The sequence below is a fragment of the Zingiber officinale genome, chromosome 1B (assembly GCF_018446385.1).
Source record: "Zingiber officinale cultivar Zhangliang chromosome 1B, Zo_v1.1, whole genome shotgun sequence".
NCBI lineage: Eukaryota > Viridiplantae > Streptophyta > Magnoliopsida > Zingiberales > Zingiberaceae > Zingiber > Zingiber officinale.
The window spans coordinates 129,684,008-129,699,948 of record NC_055986.1 but is presented as its reverse complement, the minus strand read 5'-3'; the positions used below and the strand labels follow the sequence as shown (position 1 = coordinate 129,699,948).

General features: G+C 37.9%; 1 protein-coding gene across 2 annotated transcripts; it reads right to left on the bottom strand.

Annotated features, from left to right (window-relative positions):
• Positions 1-467: 467 nt before the first annotated feature.
• On the bottom strand, positions 468-15,544 carry LOC121979028 (U-box domain-containing protein 4-like). Of its 2 annotated transcripts, none has more exons than XM_042531097.1 (5): positions 15,170-15,544; positions 5,196-5,476; positions 3,298-3,414; positions 1,162-3,162; positions 468-737 (listed from the first exon to the last, which is right to left on the bottom strand). In XM_042531097.1, the coding sequence occupies exons 2-5, from the start codon at positions 5,469-5,471 to the stop codon at positions 678-680; spliced, it is 2,454 nt and encodes an 817-aa protein (XP_042387031.1). In that variant the 5' UTR covers positions 5,472-5,476; positions 15,170-15,544; the 3' UTR covers positions 468-677. The 2 variants fall into 2 exon arrangements, with proteins under 2 accessions (XP_042387031.1, XP_042387032.1); XM_042531098.1 differs by having other exon boundaries at positions 15,379-15,543.
• Positions 15,545-15,941: the final 397 nt, after the last annotated feature.

Below are 15,941 nucleotides of genomic sequence, written 5' to 3'. Positions count from 1 at the left end.
ATAATAAATCGATTAATTGTCATTAAATATAATCACTGTGGAGCAGTTTTGGAGAGGCGAAACTGATATTCGAGTTAATCTCTTTATTACTGAATGCCGCTTGATGTGATACTGCCGATGATATTAAACAATAAACAACAATCTTCAAATTACTTGATTTTATTTTTCCTACCCATCCAAAAAAATACAGTCCATAAAGATGGAGAGCAGTTTTATTTACTTCACAGAAAATGGATATATTTTCATCTCGTGGTTCTCAATCATGTACTTATAATCTCAATGTCAACCGTGAATAATATTTTTGTCTAAACACTATTCTTGAGACATCAAGTTCTACAATAAGGAACGATGCCTATGTCGAGATGGATAGCATTATCATGACGAGACAAAAAGGACTGGTAGAGATGAACATGAAGAAGATTACATATTGTACAGAAATAAACATTTACAACCACACAACGAGAAAAGAATTGATCAACTGACCGATGAACACTATACAGATTAGTAAGTTCTCTACAAGAAAACGCCTGACAAATCTTTCATGCATTACCACGCTAAAAAAACTCTGAAAACGGTGTAATTACCGTCAGGAAGAGAACAGAGTGCATCAATCCTAAAATAGCTGATAGGATCAAACTCTTGTACTTAAATATAGATTTGAGGAAACTAAAGCTGGGTCATAATCTTCTCCCAGCATTGCCACGCTGGCTACGGAAGTAGCTTAGAAGAGCCTGAGCCTGGAAATAAGAAAAAAGAAGGAACATCAAATGTTAATGCAATTTTCTTCAGCAATCAAACACCAGTAAGCCAAGATAGATTCTGCTAAAAACTAAAATGCTATTCATGCGCAACCAATTAAACCAACTGTTATAAGGCAAGCCCATCTTGTTCTTAATGACAGTTAGCAATTGCCAATGGACCATGCCTATCCTAAATGCTGAGGATACAGGGCCCATGATGTTACAGTGAGACAGCATCAGCATGCGTCTATTGACCTTAAACCTGTGTTCGACTTCTAAAGCTTGAAGAATCGAAGCGATTTGTTTTCATTATCTTTGTCCGCAAGAATATATATACACTTAAACCTACACCTGAGTATGGACCTTTGATTCAAGAGTTATGACCGAATTTTGTAGTCCAAATAAACGAGAAAGATGATACCTTTTCTTTAGCTCTTGGCGTACCAGACTGTGATAATGCTACCAATGGGGGCACAGCACCTTCTTGAAGAACTTGACTACAAAATCTACCACTATTAGTACATAGCTGAAGTAAAGCTGCAGCAGCATTTTCTTTTCCTCGTGCAGAGCCCAATTCAACTACCTCCACAAGTACCGGGATGCCATTATGCCCAATTGCAGTTCTCCCTTCCGGTATAGTTGCAAGGTTTGCTAAAACAGCCACAGCCTTGTCAACCATACCAGCTGCTGGGTCCATCAGCTCGACTAAGTGTCTCACTGCTCCAGCTTGTACAATTCGTGATTTATTCTCATGAAAGATTGACAGATTAAATAATGCTGTCGCTGCATCTTTCTTTCCTCGAGGAGTCCCATTTGCTAATAAATCTACCAATGGTTTGATAGCACCTGAGCGCCCAATCTTAACTTTATTCTCTTCAATCACTGACAGGCTAAATAATGTTGCAGCTGAATTTTCTTTTGCTTCAGAGTTGCCTGTTTCGAGCACATAAATCAAAGGATCTATGGCATTAGCATTTGCAATGGCAATCTTATTGTTGTCATTAATTGACAAGTTTAAGAGGGCAGTGACAGCATTTTCCTGAGTCTTGCAATCTGTCGAATGAAGCAGCCCAACCAATAGGTTAATAGCTCCACAATTTGCAATAACAATCCTATTTTCCATGTTATGCTTAGCAAGAAAACGGAGCTCCTCTGTGGCAGTTCTCAGTGTATCTACAGCATCGCTTTTCAAACCTTCAATTAGCTTACGAACTTCAGACTCAACGCCAGATAAATCAGACCTGGATTCCGTGGATATGATACGAGGGACAGATGGCCGTCTCCAGATATTATGATTTCTAGGGCGAACCTCATCTAATGGTGGTGCAAACTCAGGTTCTCTTTGGGAAGACGAGGATATAGCATTCTGTGCAATTTCACCAGAAGCATCACTGTTATAATGTGTCAAATCACTTGAAACCCGTGAGAGTTCATCATTATCCCCAGATCTTTGAACAGGCTCTCTTGAAACTGCATCGGGAGCAGATTCAGTCCGCCTATGACATGGAGATCGCTCATCATCTGTTGAGGGTTCTGAATCTTGTCTTGATGGGTAGGTACTTTGGCTACCAGAATTTATATTACTCTGTTCCAAGCTAGGTTCCTTGTTTCTTGTAGTACTAACTAAGGATAATCTTGAAATGCTTGGATCAGATCCATTCACAATTTGCACGAGTTGTGAATCAGAGTCCAGATGAAGTGAGGTTGCATGGTAGACTCCATTAGAGGAATGTGTATCCCTTTCTGAAGTAATCACTTTCCCGTGTTCTGGAGATCTTTGATGGTTTATCTTAGCAGAACTTCCAGAGCGAGGGAGAATAAATTCAGCAACACTTGCTTCGGTGGGTTTAAGAGAGACAGAAGGAATATTCAAACCCATGGACTTCACTGGATCAGGAAGTTTGATGTTGTTTAATTCACACCAATTTGCAATTAATGCCTTCACAGTATAATTTGGAATCAAATTAGTGTGTCCAAGTGTTTGATGGGTCCTTGGACAGACATTGAAACCATCATCAAGCCATTTCCTGATAAAATTTCGCTCGTAAGTTTGTCCAGAAGCCACAATAACTGGATCAGACATCAATTCCAATGAAAGTGGACAGCAGAAATCAGTGGGGATAGCCACACCATTAATACTATGCAACTGCTTAACTTGAAGAAGGCATTCACGCATATATGCGACAAGAGCAACAATGCGATCAATCTTCTCTACTTCTTCCTGGGTCTCACTGCAGCTAACCTCAGTTCTGAGCTTCTCAAGTGCGATAGCCTCCATGAACAACTCTTGATTAGACGACAAGTTCAGGAAGTTAGAAATCTTATCCAAATCTTCAGCTCTAGACCTATTATTTTCTTTTTGATCCGTAATGGCCCTTTCAATGACAGCTGATATCTTTAACTCATTTGTGTACTGAGTTTCCTGTGCACAGAGAAAAAGGAAAGTTATCGTGTTGACTCATAGCAAAAAGGCATAGAATATTCTAAATAGTTTTAACTCATTGATTGAGTTTAAAAAGCAACACACAAACACAAAAAAATATATATATTCACTTACCTCAATGCACTTTAGTATGGTACTGTCTATTGGACTTGGAAGCTGAGGAGTCACCAGTTCACTTATTTTAAGTGTGAATGAAGATATCTTGATAACAAGAGTTTCTATTTGCAAAACCTGCAAAAAGGCAATTCAAAGATCATGTTGTAACTACAACAGACATAAAACAGATTGCATCTTATGTTGCAAACTTTTAATAAGATTTAACACACAAGCATTATTCATCTATAAGAAATTGAATTACACAAAACAAATATACAACTGTATTAGCAGCTTAAATGTATACAAACAACTATAACACAAGTATATTATCAATTACGACGAATTAACAAGATATTTATTGCTCTGGCACCAGAAACAGCATCAAGTACAAACATTTTTGTTTCCCTCCTAACTCTCTTTTTTTTCCTCAAAAGGCGGGCAGATGCAGATGCCCTTCCTTGATCATTTAGTAAAAATACACTCAAATGAAGCATACACAGATAAAATAGGAAAGAACTAGATGCAAAAAAATATAGAAGTAGATGAAAGAAAAGACGAATGAAGACAAATTAGGGGTAGGTCTGATAGCTTATGTATGATAAAAATTGATAGAATAAGATAAGGTAATGATGAACTCAGGATATTATTACAAAGGGTAAATTGGTGAATTACATTGTGCATGAACAATACCCAGAATTTTTCAAAACTAATGGGGCTAAAAATGGTATACCTTTGTCTCCAGGTATTTTTACAATATATAACTATAGGTGCAGTGTGTGATTGTACGGGATTAGACTGGCAACATTATTGTGTGGTCAACTTTAATTGCAAGCAAGATGAACCAATATGATTGATGACTTGGCACAACCCATTAAATGTGGATGTGAGGTTTCCACTTTCATGATTTTTACATGTGTAGCCTTGGTTGATTGATCTTGGGCCTGGGTCCAATTATGTATAGGCTCACACCTAGAAATATGGAAAGAGTTAACTCAAGTTTAATATTGTCATACCTAGTTGCCATAAATAAATTTAACAGGACAATAAACATGATATAGTTTCTAATTCTGAGTATGAGATACTACAAAAAAAAACTAGGGTAGAAATATAAAATGCAGTAAACATATAGTAGATGCAATTAACTCTTAGTAAATCTATGCTAAAATTTTAACAAATCTATCATATTCTTTTATTTACAACAGACCTGCCATAGCTAAAATTTTCATTTCACCTATGTTTATTAGAGAATTGGCATCCTAAATGAAATTAATTAAATGCAACTAAGTATCCATGTTCTCATAATTTAAACTAGACAAAATAATAATAGTAGTAGAAGTAAGAATAATAATTATAAAAATAGTAATAATAATAGTACCAATAATAGTAGTAGTAGTAATAATAATAGTAGTGGTAATAGTAATAATAATAAAGCTAAAACCCAAAAATAGATTAGAATAAAATAATTAAAAAACTTTTTAGGATCGAGATTTGATTTGATGCTCAGTTAAGATATTTTAGTTTGTTTATTAAAAGTTAGAACCATAGGCGGGGGCACAGGGATATAGCTGCATAATATGATGATTGCAAATGCATGAGGCCCTTGTTAAAGAATGTGTTGAGAAATAAATTCCGGATCAACAAGTAACTCTTCTTGTTTTAATGACCATTACTTTGCACTCTCTTATCTTGATGCCCACGGGATCTAGTTCCTAATCTTTTGTCATTTCTTAGATATGCATTGGATTGGATATAACTTAATTCATTAATTTTCTCATATACAGTCCATTCGCATAGATAAGTTAACTTGTAAGTGTATTAATTTATCTCTTCATGTGAAGTCCATTCGCACTGACACTAAGCATTCAGTGATAAGAAGCAACAGTATACTAAATGGTGAGAGACAAGCGTATACTTACAAAGTAAATTTTACTGATCATTGTGTGCCAGCTTTCAAGAAGTTCCCCGGCTTCAACAACTGCAGCATCTAGCTCTTTCAACATATTGACTAGTTGCTCATCCAAAGATATCTCAGAAGCAGCAATTTCATAACACAGTGGTTTAAAATGCTCAAGGATCTGATCAATTGTTTTACAGTATCTTTGAATTGTATCATGTTTTACATTGTTGCTAGCAGATATAAGAAGAAACTTTTTGAAACTTTCGACCAGTTCCGCTAGCAATGATGTCCCCATTGTACCTATAAAAGCTAGAAGATAAGCATATACAACAGCATTCACAACAGAAGCAGTACCTCCTTTAGCTGTAGATGTGAAAATTTAGCATGTTTCAAACTAAGTGAGATAAGTAATTCTTCAAATATTTGACTTGTAGAACTAACTAACATGTTACTGAGAGACTGCTGTAAAAAAAACACTAGAATGGCCATCTTGCACATGGCCATTAGATTTATGGTACAAAGAATAATGTGATCACAAGAATAAGAGATTTGCTTTATCCTGACATGCTTCATGAAAGTAATGAGGTGCATTGTACAACCGATTCGACGCAATATCCGTTGGTGCAATTTTCCTAGTCAAAGTTGATCAGGTTAACTAAGCTTGAATTGACTCAAACTTAAGTCTTGATGTTTAAGTTTTGATGTTTGACAATGTATAAAGATTATAGATGCAATCGCCCATTTGGGGAGATTATTGGAGCAATTCTTTAGTGTGAAGAAGAGTCAAGTAGGTCAAGGTTGATCGGATACTTGACTGGGAAGTCCTAACTAGAAGTTAGGCAAGGGCAAGTCTTGATAAGTGAAGCCAGGTAGATGGAAAGTCATAGTGAGTGAAGCTAGACAAATGAGAAATTCTAGTAAGTGAAGTTAGGTGAAAGACCTAGTGAGTGAAGCTAGACAAATGTGGAAAATCCTGGTGAGTGAAGCCACACATATGAAAAGTCCTAGTGAGTGAAGCTAGGCAAATAGAAAATCCTGATAAGTGAAGCAGGTAAAAGACCTAGTGAGTGAAGCTAGGCAGTAAGAAAATCCTGGTGAGTCAAGTCAGGTGAAAGTCCTGGTGAGTGAAGTCAAGCGTGTGGAAATCCAGGTGGGTCCGGGAAAACCAGACACCTGATGTTTGGAAGTCCAAGTAGGTCATGGAGGACTAGACACTTGACACGAGACGGTAAGTCCAAGTGGGTCAAGGTTGACCGGACACTTGGCACTACTAGAAAAGTCCAAGTGGGTCAAAGGATTGACCGGACACTTGGTAACAAAGTCCCAGCAGGTCAAGGTTGACCAAATGCTAGGCATAAGCAAGTCCCAACAAGTCACGATTGACCGGATGTTAGATTTGGGACCCTAGACTTGAGTTAGTCAAGTTAGGGTTGGTCAATCGATCAGTCGATTTATTGAACCAGAGCTCAATCAATCAGTTGATCAATTGGGAGAGCTTCGCAAGAAAGGACGGCCAAATCGATTAGCCGATCGATTGGAGGCCACTCGCGCGAAAAGCATAGTGTGCTCCCCAATCGATCGCCAATCGATCGGTCGATCAATTGGGACACTCCAATCGATCAGTCGATCGATTGGAGCTTATTTTCTCACGAGATTGTGAGGTAGCCTGAATCGATCGATCAATCGATTCTAGGTTTATCTACGAGAGGCGCTCTGAATTGATCGGTCGATCGATCAAAACCTCCCCAATCGATTGATCAATCGATTGGGATATGACTGTTGCGCAGGATGCAGGCTTTGGATGACTGGGATTGCGTGGATCTGACATGGCAATCGATTGGGAACAAGCCCAATCGATTGGGAGCCCTAGATCGCGACAAGTTCTCCCGTTCTCTTCACCGAGCTTACGACTAGTCATCGCCGCTTCTTGAAGCATCTTGGAGATAAGTGTTGTTGCACTTCCAAGGTCAAGGGGGATCTACAAGCTACACGAGTTTAAGCAAGAAGGAGGTTTTCCCTTGTATTCTTGTATTTATTTTCTTGCGTTGAGTTGTATGCTTGTGTGAGTGTTGTAAGAAGTTTCTCCAGCTCCGGTTGTTCTGAGAAAGAGTTTCTTTCTTAGTGGAGAGTGTACTGTGTGGATCCTTGGATTAGTCACCTCTTCTTGAGGTAGATACCAAGTAAATCATTGTGTTAGCATTAGGAGCTTGCTTCCAGTCTATTCCGCTGCAAATCATCATCATCGAAGCACGAGAAGCTATTCACCCCCCTAGCTCCAAAGTGACCCAACAAATGGTATCAGAGCGAGGCCGCTCTTCACCGAACTCATCGCCGGAGAGGGCAACGACCTAGAGGAAGAAGAAGTTGAAGCTCAAATTTCAACAAGTCAAAAATTTCTTCAAGAGGGGCTCAACTTCAAACATGAAGTCCGAGATGGACTCGAATTTGACACAAGAGTGTCTTCACCATTCACAATGAGGAGCTTCGATTCTTGGCAATTAAGGATCGAAAACTTCTTCATGATGGAGATAGAGCAATGGTTTGCTCTAATGGAAGGTTTTCAAGCTCCAACAAATAATAAAGGCAAGATCATCAAAGAGCAATTGGACTCAAGAGCAAATCCAAAGATGTGAAGCCAATGATAAAGTGACCAAGCTATTGGTCAATTTATTGCTTAGCAACATCTTGAGCAAGATAGGAGAATTTGAGAATGCCAAGGAGCTTTGGAGCAAATTGACAAGAATCCATGAAGACCCCTCCACTATACAAAATCAAAAAGAATCCAAAGAGAGCAACTCATTAGAGCAAGAAGAAGAGGAATCCGGAATTGAAAGATGCTCAACATCGAAAGAAGAAGATGAAGGTTCATCCTCTAGAGAGCACGAAGACAAAGGCAAAGGAGTATACTCCATATTTCATATGCATGAGGATGAAGATGAAGAGGCTTTCGCCTCAAGGATTGAGGGAAGTGTGGAACATCAATGTCGGATCAAGAAGAAGTCTCTTCATCCGGATCAAATGAAGAAAGTGTCATCCCTACAAATAAAGGTATAGAAATTTCAATTGTAAATAATAAAGATCATATCATTTGTTTTGAGTGTAGAGAAAAATGACACTACAAGAGTTAGTGTCCCAAATTGACGAAGTTGAAGGATCAAGTAGCACCAAAGGACAAGGAGAAGCCCAAGGAGGTCGGTCCCATGGTACACAAGGGCAAGGAGCACATTGTGTGCTTCTTGTGTAAACAAAATGGATATTACCGGAGCCAATGTCCAAAAGGGAAGAATCCGGCCAAAGTCAACGGAGGAAGCTCAAATCAAGGGGGAGCTTCTAAAGGAAAACTCAATGTATCATTTATTGAACCAATTCCTTTGACACATGATAAAAAGCATGCTAGGTCTAGGTTATATCATTTTAATGCTATTTATCATGAAAATAGGAAGCATGATAAGATTAAGGAAAAATATGTAGCGTATCGTGCAAAGACTACCTCACCTAAGGTTAGGAAGATAGATAACAAATTAGGCAAAAACTCTAAGAATTTTAGATATAAGCCTAAAAATAAAAATGCTCATAGGAATCAAGAAAATTCCAAATCGATGGATTTAAGAATTGAAAACCAAGCCTTGAGATCAAGGCTTGATAAATTAGAGAATGTCCTAAAGAAAATGGAAAGAAACTTAAAGGGGTCAAATGGACATAACCTAGGTTTAGGAATAAATAAACAAGAACCATCCAATGGCTATAAAGGTTTAGGATACAAACCTAAAGCCAAGAAAGATGTGGCGTCATACCATAGGATTCCATATAGTTATGAAACCAATCATAGGTCTAGGGGTCAAGTAAAGGTTACCAGGGAGGTCATCCCTAGAGTTAATGAGAAGATCAACGTGACTAAAACTTCTAAGAAGCCGAAGAAAGTCACTAAGAAGGTCACAATAGAAGTTATCCCTTGAGTTAACCAAAGAGGAATTTATCATGACCAAGGCTTCTAAGAAGCCGAAGAAGGTCATTAGGAAGGAATTAAGGGAAATTATCCCTAGTGAATACCTAAAACACCCAAGAAGTATCAATCGATTTTGGGTTCCTAAGAGTATGTTCTCTACACCCTAAATGAGTTTAGAAAGTGTCAACTCTAATTGGAAAGGTAGTTAACCTAACCTTGAAGAAGTTGACACTTGGATGACATTTTCAAGGTAGTTGTACTCCTTGAAAATAAGAAGGATTTGATGTTTACTCTTTGAAAGAGTAAAATGTGCCAAAATTTGAAGAATTGGACTTAATTAAAATTAGCACAAATAGGAAAAGTCAAAGAAATGCCAAGTTGGATTTTGACATTTTCTTAGAAGAAAAAGGGCAACTTAGGATTAATTTTAGTTTAGCTAATTAATTAAGTATACTTAGATAGATAATCTAGGTATATATATATTTATGCAAAATCGCCATGGTTGTTTGCCCATCATATGTCATGATATCATATTTTGCATTCATATTTATTATGAAAAATAAAAACATAAAAATACCATGTTCATACATACATCATATAATTATAGTAAGTTTTTTAAAAAAATTATCTATGTTGATATATGCCATAATCATTTTCATGTATTATTCTAAGTTCCTTGTAATTAAGGACAATGGCATTAATCAACAAGTGACATCCTAGGTGGATGATCAATTTTAAAATGCCTATATAGATATGCATGATCCCTTAGTTTAGGGCAAAAACCAAAATCCACATTTCACAAAGACTATAAGTTAACTTGTATGTGTTTTAATACACATTAGATACAAGTGAGATGTTAGGATGATGAACAAGACTCAAGATGTTAATTTAGTGCATCTATTTGAGTTTTAATTTCATCAAAACACATAGTTATGTGTTATCCAATCATTAGGAAAGCTAATGTACAAGTTATGTGTATTTAGCCTAAAGAATATGGTTGGAAACTGGTTTTGAAAATCATTTCAAAATACTTTTGGAAAACCTTGGTGAAAGCTATCTTTTGATAGAAATCATCATTGTATAGTTAGACACAAACTAGGAAGAGAAACATTGAAGTTTTTCAATGGTTTCAAGTTTTGTGTCAATCTTTGAAAATAAAATGTATTTTCTTATAAAACTATTTTTCCATGATAGTATATGACATAAATAATGTCTACATGAATTTTTATGATTTTTGGAATTTTGTAGAATTATTTGTGCATTTCTGAATTTCGGTTGAAACTTGATTTCAGGAAATTAGAAACTCAATCGATCAACCGATCGATTGGGGAGGTTCAATCGATCAGTCGATCGATTGAATTGGGTTTTTTCGCGAACAAAAACTCGCGGATCGATCAACCGATTGATTGAACCCTGCATGGATTTATCAGCTGATCGATTCAAGAGTTATTCGTAACAAGCCTTGCTGAATCGATGATCGATTGAAAGACTTCAATCGATTGAGTCCCAACTTCAATCGATTGAAAAAACTGATTTTTTACTGAAATAGTCCGATTTCAGTCCGTTAAGCCACGGTTAGTCATGTTAACCATCCCTAACCTTAAGAAATTCTTTTGTGAATATTTACGAGTAGTTTTCTTGATGAAAACAAGAAAGGAATAGTCCAAGAAGACTAACTTGAAGTTTAGGATGAGGTTTGTATTCAATATTGATTCTTGAACCTCAAAACTTCAAATTTTTGGGTTTTCTAAAGTTTTAGGACCTCCAAATCATTGTTGGTGCAATGATAAAATTTTAGAGCATGTTTTGAGGGGGAGTTACTTCTTAAAGACATGAATTTATTTTTTTACAAAACCATGGAAGGTTGTAAACCTTCATTATCATGGATGCTCAAGGTTGAACATTGGAAAACAATAAAAGATTGAATATCTTCATTGTGGTGTGTGAATGCTCTAGAAAGATTATTGGAGACAATAAAGGGTATGAGATCTTCATTGTGATGTTGTGAACAACATGTGAGGTTGTTGAACAACGTGTGGATAACTCTTTACGAGAGAGTTTTTGATGTGTGTCAAAGGACGAGAATGTAGGGTTTAAGTTAGAAAATTCTACATATTCAGAAGGGGAGATTATGAAACCCTTATGCTAAGGGGGAGGATGAAGAAAACCCTCATTCATGCTTTGGCATGAAGAAGAAGTTGAGACTATAGGATTAGCCTAATTTAAATATATTGTCAAATATCAAAAAATGGGAGATTGTTAGTGCAATTTTCCTAGGTCAAGGTTGACCAAGTTGACTAAGTTGACCAGGTTGACTAAGCTTGAATTGGCTCAAGTTTGAGTCTTGATGTTTGAGTTTTGATGTTTGTCAAATGAAGATTGTAGGTGCAATCATCCATTTGGAGAGATTGTTGGAGCAAGTCTCCTATGGTCAATGTTTGACCAGTTTAGTGTGAAGAAGAGTCAAGTAGGTCAAGGTTGACCGAATACTTGACTGAAAAGTCCTAACTGGGAGTTAAACAAGGGCAAGTCCTGATAAGTGAAGTCAGGCAGATGGAAAGTCCTAATGAGTCAAGCTAGGCAAATGGGAAATCCTAATGAGTGAAGTTAGGTGAAAGACCTAGTGAGTGAAACTAAACAAATATGGAAAGTCCTGATAGTGAAGTCAAGCAAATGGAAAGTCCTAGTGAGTGAAGCTAGGCAATGGGAAATCCTGATGAATGAAGTCAGGTAAAAGACCTAGTGAGTGAAGCTAGGCAGTGAGAAAATCCTAGTGAATGAAGCCAGGTGAAAGTCCTGGTGAGTGAAGTCAGGCGTGTGGAAATCCTAGTGAGTGAAGTCAGGTGAAAGTCCTGGTGAGTGAAGTCAGGCGTGTGGAAATCCAAGTGGGTCAGGGATGACCAGACACCTGGTGTTTGAAAGTCCAAGTGGGTCATGGACGACTAGACACTTGGCGCGAGACAATAAGTCCAAATGGGTAGAGCCGTCAATTTGGGTTGGGTCTGTCAGGTTAGCCCGCCCCGCCAAATAATTTAAGTGGGTTGGGTTGAAATTTTATCAACCCAAGTCCGCCGTGGGCCGACCCGCCTAGGCTCGCGACCCGCGCGGGTCAACCCGCTCTTGGGTTGGCCCGCGGGTTGAAAAACACATGTAAGCTAAGTTTTAGGCCAATTTATTATTTTTCTTTGTTATAATTTTTAAATAAAAATAGTACTTTTCATCCAACATAAGTATTCATTTGTGTTCATTTATATTTAAAATACATGTTTATGTATACATTTAATTGTAAAAAACTTTTTCAAAGTAAAATGTTGAAGATATGAAATATTTTTTAATTTTTTTAAAAAAATTTTATGGGCCCGCGGGTTGGCCCGCCAAACCCGCAACCCGCCTTAGAATGGGTTGGGTTGGAAATTTTCCAACCCGCCAAGTTGACGGGTTGGCCTGCCCCGCCCTGCCAAATGGTTAGCCCGCCACGGGCCGACCCGCTCCGCCATGACAACTCTACAAATGGGTCAAGGTTGACCGGACACTTGGCACAGCTAGAAAAGTCCAAGTGGGTCAAAAGATTGACCGGACACTTGGTAACAAAGTCCCAGCAGGTCAACGTTGACCAGATGTTAAGCATGAGCAAGTCCCAACAGGTCATGGTTGACCGGATGTTGGGTTTGGAATCCTAGACTTGAGTTAGTTAACTTAGGATTGGTTAATCGATTAGCCAATCGATTGAGTCATAGCCCAATCGATCAGTCAATTGATTGGAAGAGTTTCGCAATAAAGAACGGACCAATCGATCGGCTTGGCGCGATCAGACGATCAATTGGAGGCCACTCGCGCGAAGAGCACAGTGTGCTCCCCAATCAATCAGCCAACCGATTGGGATACTCTAATCGATCAGTCGATCAATTAGGGCTTATTTTCTCGCGAGATTGCGAGGCAGCCTAAATCGATCAGTCAAACGATTGTGGGTTTATCTGCGAGAGCGCAGAGACACTCTGAATCGATCGGTCGATCAATCAAAGTCTCCCCAATTGATTGGTCAATCGATTAGGATATGACCGTTGCACAGGATGTAGATGACTGGGATTGCGTGGATCTGACGTGGCAAGCCCAATCAATTGGAAGCCCTAGATCGTGACAGGATAAAGCTATTGGCGTCAAACTGGCAACATGTTCTCCCGTTCTCTTTACCGAGCTTACAACTACTTATCGCCGCTTCTTGAAGCACCTTGGATATAAGTGTTATTGCACTTCCAAGGTCAAGGGGGATCTACAAGCTACACGAGTTCAAGCAAGAAGGAGGTTTTCCCTTGTATTCTTGTATTTATTTTCTTGCGTTGAGTTATATACTTGTGTAAGTGTTGTAATAAGTTTCTCCGCCTCCGGTTGTTCCGAAAAGGAGTTTCTTTCTTAGTGAAGAGTGTGATGTGTGAATTCTTGGATTAGTCACCTCTTCTTAAGGTGGATACCAAGTAAATCCTTGTGTTAGCATTGGGAGCTTGTTTCGAGTCTATTCCGCTACAAATTATCATCATCAAAGTGTGAAAATCTATTAAACCCCCTCTAGTTCCAAAGTGACCCAACAATACCTACAAGACAAAATCCTTAGAAGCAAGGACGAAATAAAAATAATGGTGTAAATAGTATTGAGCTCAACATTGGCTAGGCACAAACCTGATGTTAATACATGCTTCTCATAGGACGATCACCCAACATGTGTAGCACCTAAGACAAATGAAGACATTGTCTACCACTAAATAAATAGTCAAGATACCCAACCCCAAAAATAACACTGTGAAAGTCCAGGAGTTCAAGGCGCTATGCCCTAGGTGATTAGCTTTACAACAAAACCTAAAGGAGTATTTCTCATTTGAGATGGGGTATGAATGATTGCATTTAAAATTTCTAGTCCACTAGATGTTCCTTGCAATGAAATCTTTGTCAGCCACCTCAGACGATAAAGTACCTCGCCCATGAACAGACACCTCCTTAATCCTTTACAAATACATGAACCCACACACATAATATGAATAACTGGTCTATGGGTACTCCACTAACAAGCTTTTTCAGAAAAAATGACCCTTTATTCTCAGTACAACCAATTCCATCCAATGTTTTCAAGATTCATTGTTCTTCTTGAACAGAGAACTTCTCTATCAATCAGTAAAGACTAATCTGCATCAACCACTCGAGTATATTACCACCAGAAGTCGCAAAAAGTTAACACAGTCAATAATAGAGCATAAAAATAGATTGTATTAGTCAGCTTTACGAATATCATTTTCACTTCTCATGTTGCAGATGACTAGAAGACCAAGAACTTCAAGCAAGAATTATGACAACATCTTATGGAGCATGTGACTATTCTGGAATAATCTACTCATGCAGTGGTCAATAAGGCCTCAGAGAAAATCATAGCAACATATATCTTGAGTGCAATGACCAGAAAATTCCTTCAATTTCAGTATTAAAATGAGGAGGTTCTACTCAACAAATTACTATTGCAGTTGCCAATATTGGCATTTGTGCTCAAGTTAATAATACATTAACAACTACTAAAAAACAAGAAGAATTGGATCTATCAGCAACAAAGGCATTTTCCCACAAACATCAGAAAGGGGAAGTTTCAAAAGCAATGATGATGCAACTGGACCATGTTTTAGGCTTGTAATCTAATTTCTTAGTTTCCTCACTAAATTGGATCGTAACAATCAGTGAAGTGTTAGATAGATTTTAATAACGGATCTTTGCGGTATTATTAAATGCCAACAATACCTAGCTCAGAAGCGATCCAAGTGCTACATGCCACGACTAAATAGCATCTTATCGAACTCTATCAGGGTCACAACTAGGGCAAACACTTCAAAATTTCAAAAATTACAACAAATACATCTCTCCTATGCTTAAATAAAACCAAATTCTCATAATCTCGTTGACGTATATAGAACCACAAATCTAGGGATTTGCCGATCATAACGTCTTCTTTTAAGTACAACTAAAACCAATTATTACCCAAATCTAAGCACGCACTATTAACCGATTATTACCTAAATCCAAGCATGCGAACGCAGAATAAACCCCGCCGCCTCAAAGAGAAAAGCGGCGAACGACGGGAAAAGCAGCCAGCAGATCCGAGCAAGAGAGAGAGAGAGAGAGCACAGGGAAGAGAGTAGAGAGAGATCTGGACGGATCGGCCCTTCGTAGCGAGTCGCAGGAGGGAGAAAGGGGGGAAACGAGGAGCGGAAGAGGGACTCACCGCCGCAGTGAAGGACAGCAGAGGAGGAGGAGGAGGAGAAGGGGAGCGGGACGCGGTAGGTCGTCCTTGTCGTCACGCCCGCGGACCGAGTCCGTAACTGGATTCGCAACCACGTTGTGGTCGAACTGGTTGACCGTTACGAGAAGAAGAAAGTTTCAAAGGAAAACGTTGAGACATCCGTGGCAAGGGAAGCTACTCCCTCCTCCTTTCTCGAGCATTTTCTTTAATTAAAATTATTTTTTTAAAAAAATAAATAAATAAATTTTCTTTAACGACCTCTTATTCATAAAAAAAATTTAATTTAATTTTTTATGTCTAATATAAAACTGATAAAAGTATATGCTATATTTAATCTTGCCAAAACATCAGGAAAAATATATTTTCTAATATTATCAAATTAATATATTTATATAAAAAAAATCCTTCGTCATGTTATCCATCCTAAAAGGTGAAATTAAAAACATATGATAATATATTTTTTTATATAAAAAGTAATCCCAAAAAAATACTAATAAATTTAAAATTATTTTAAAGAAAAATAGACAAATTTAATTTAGACTATA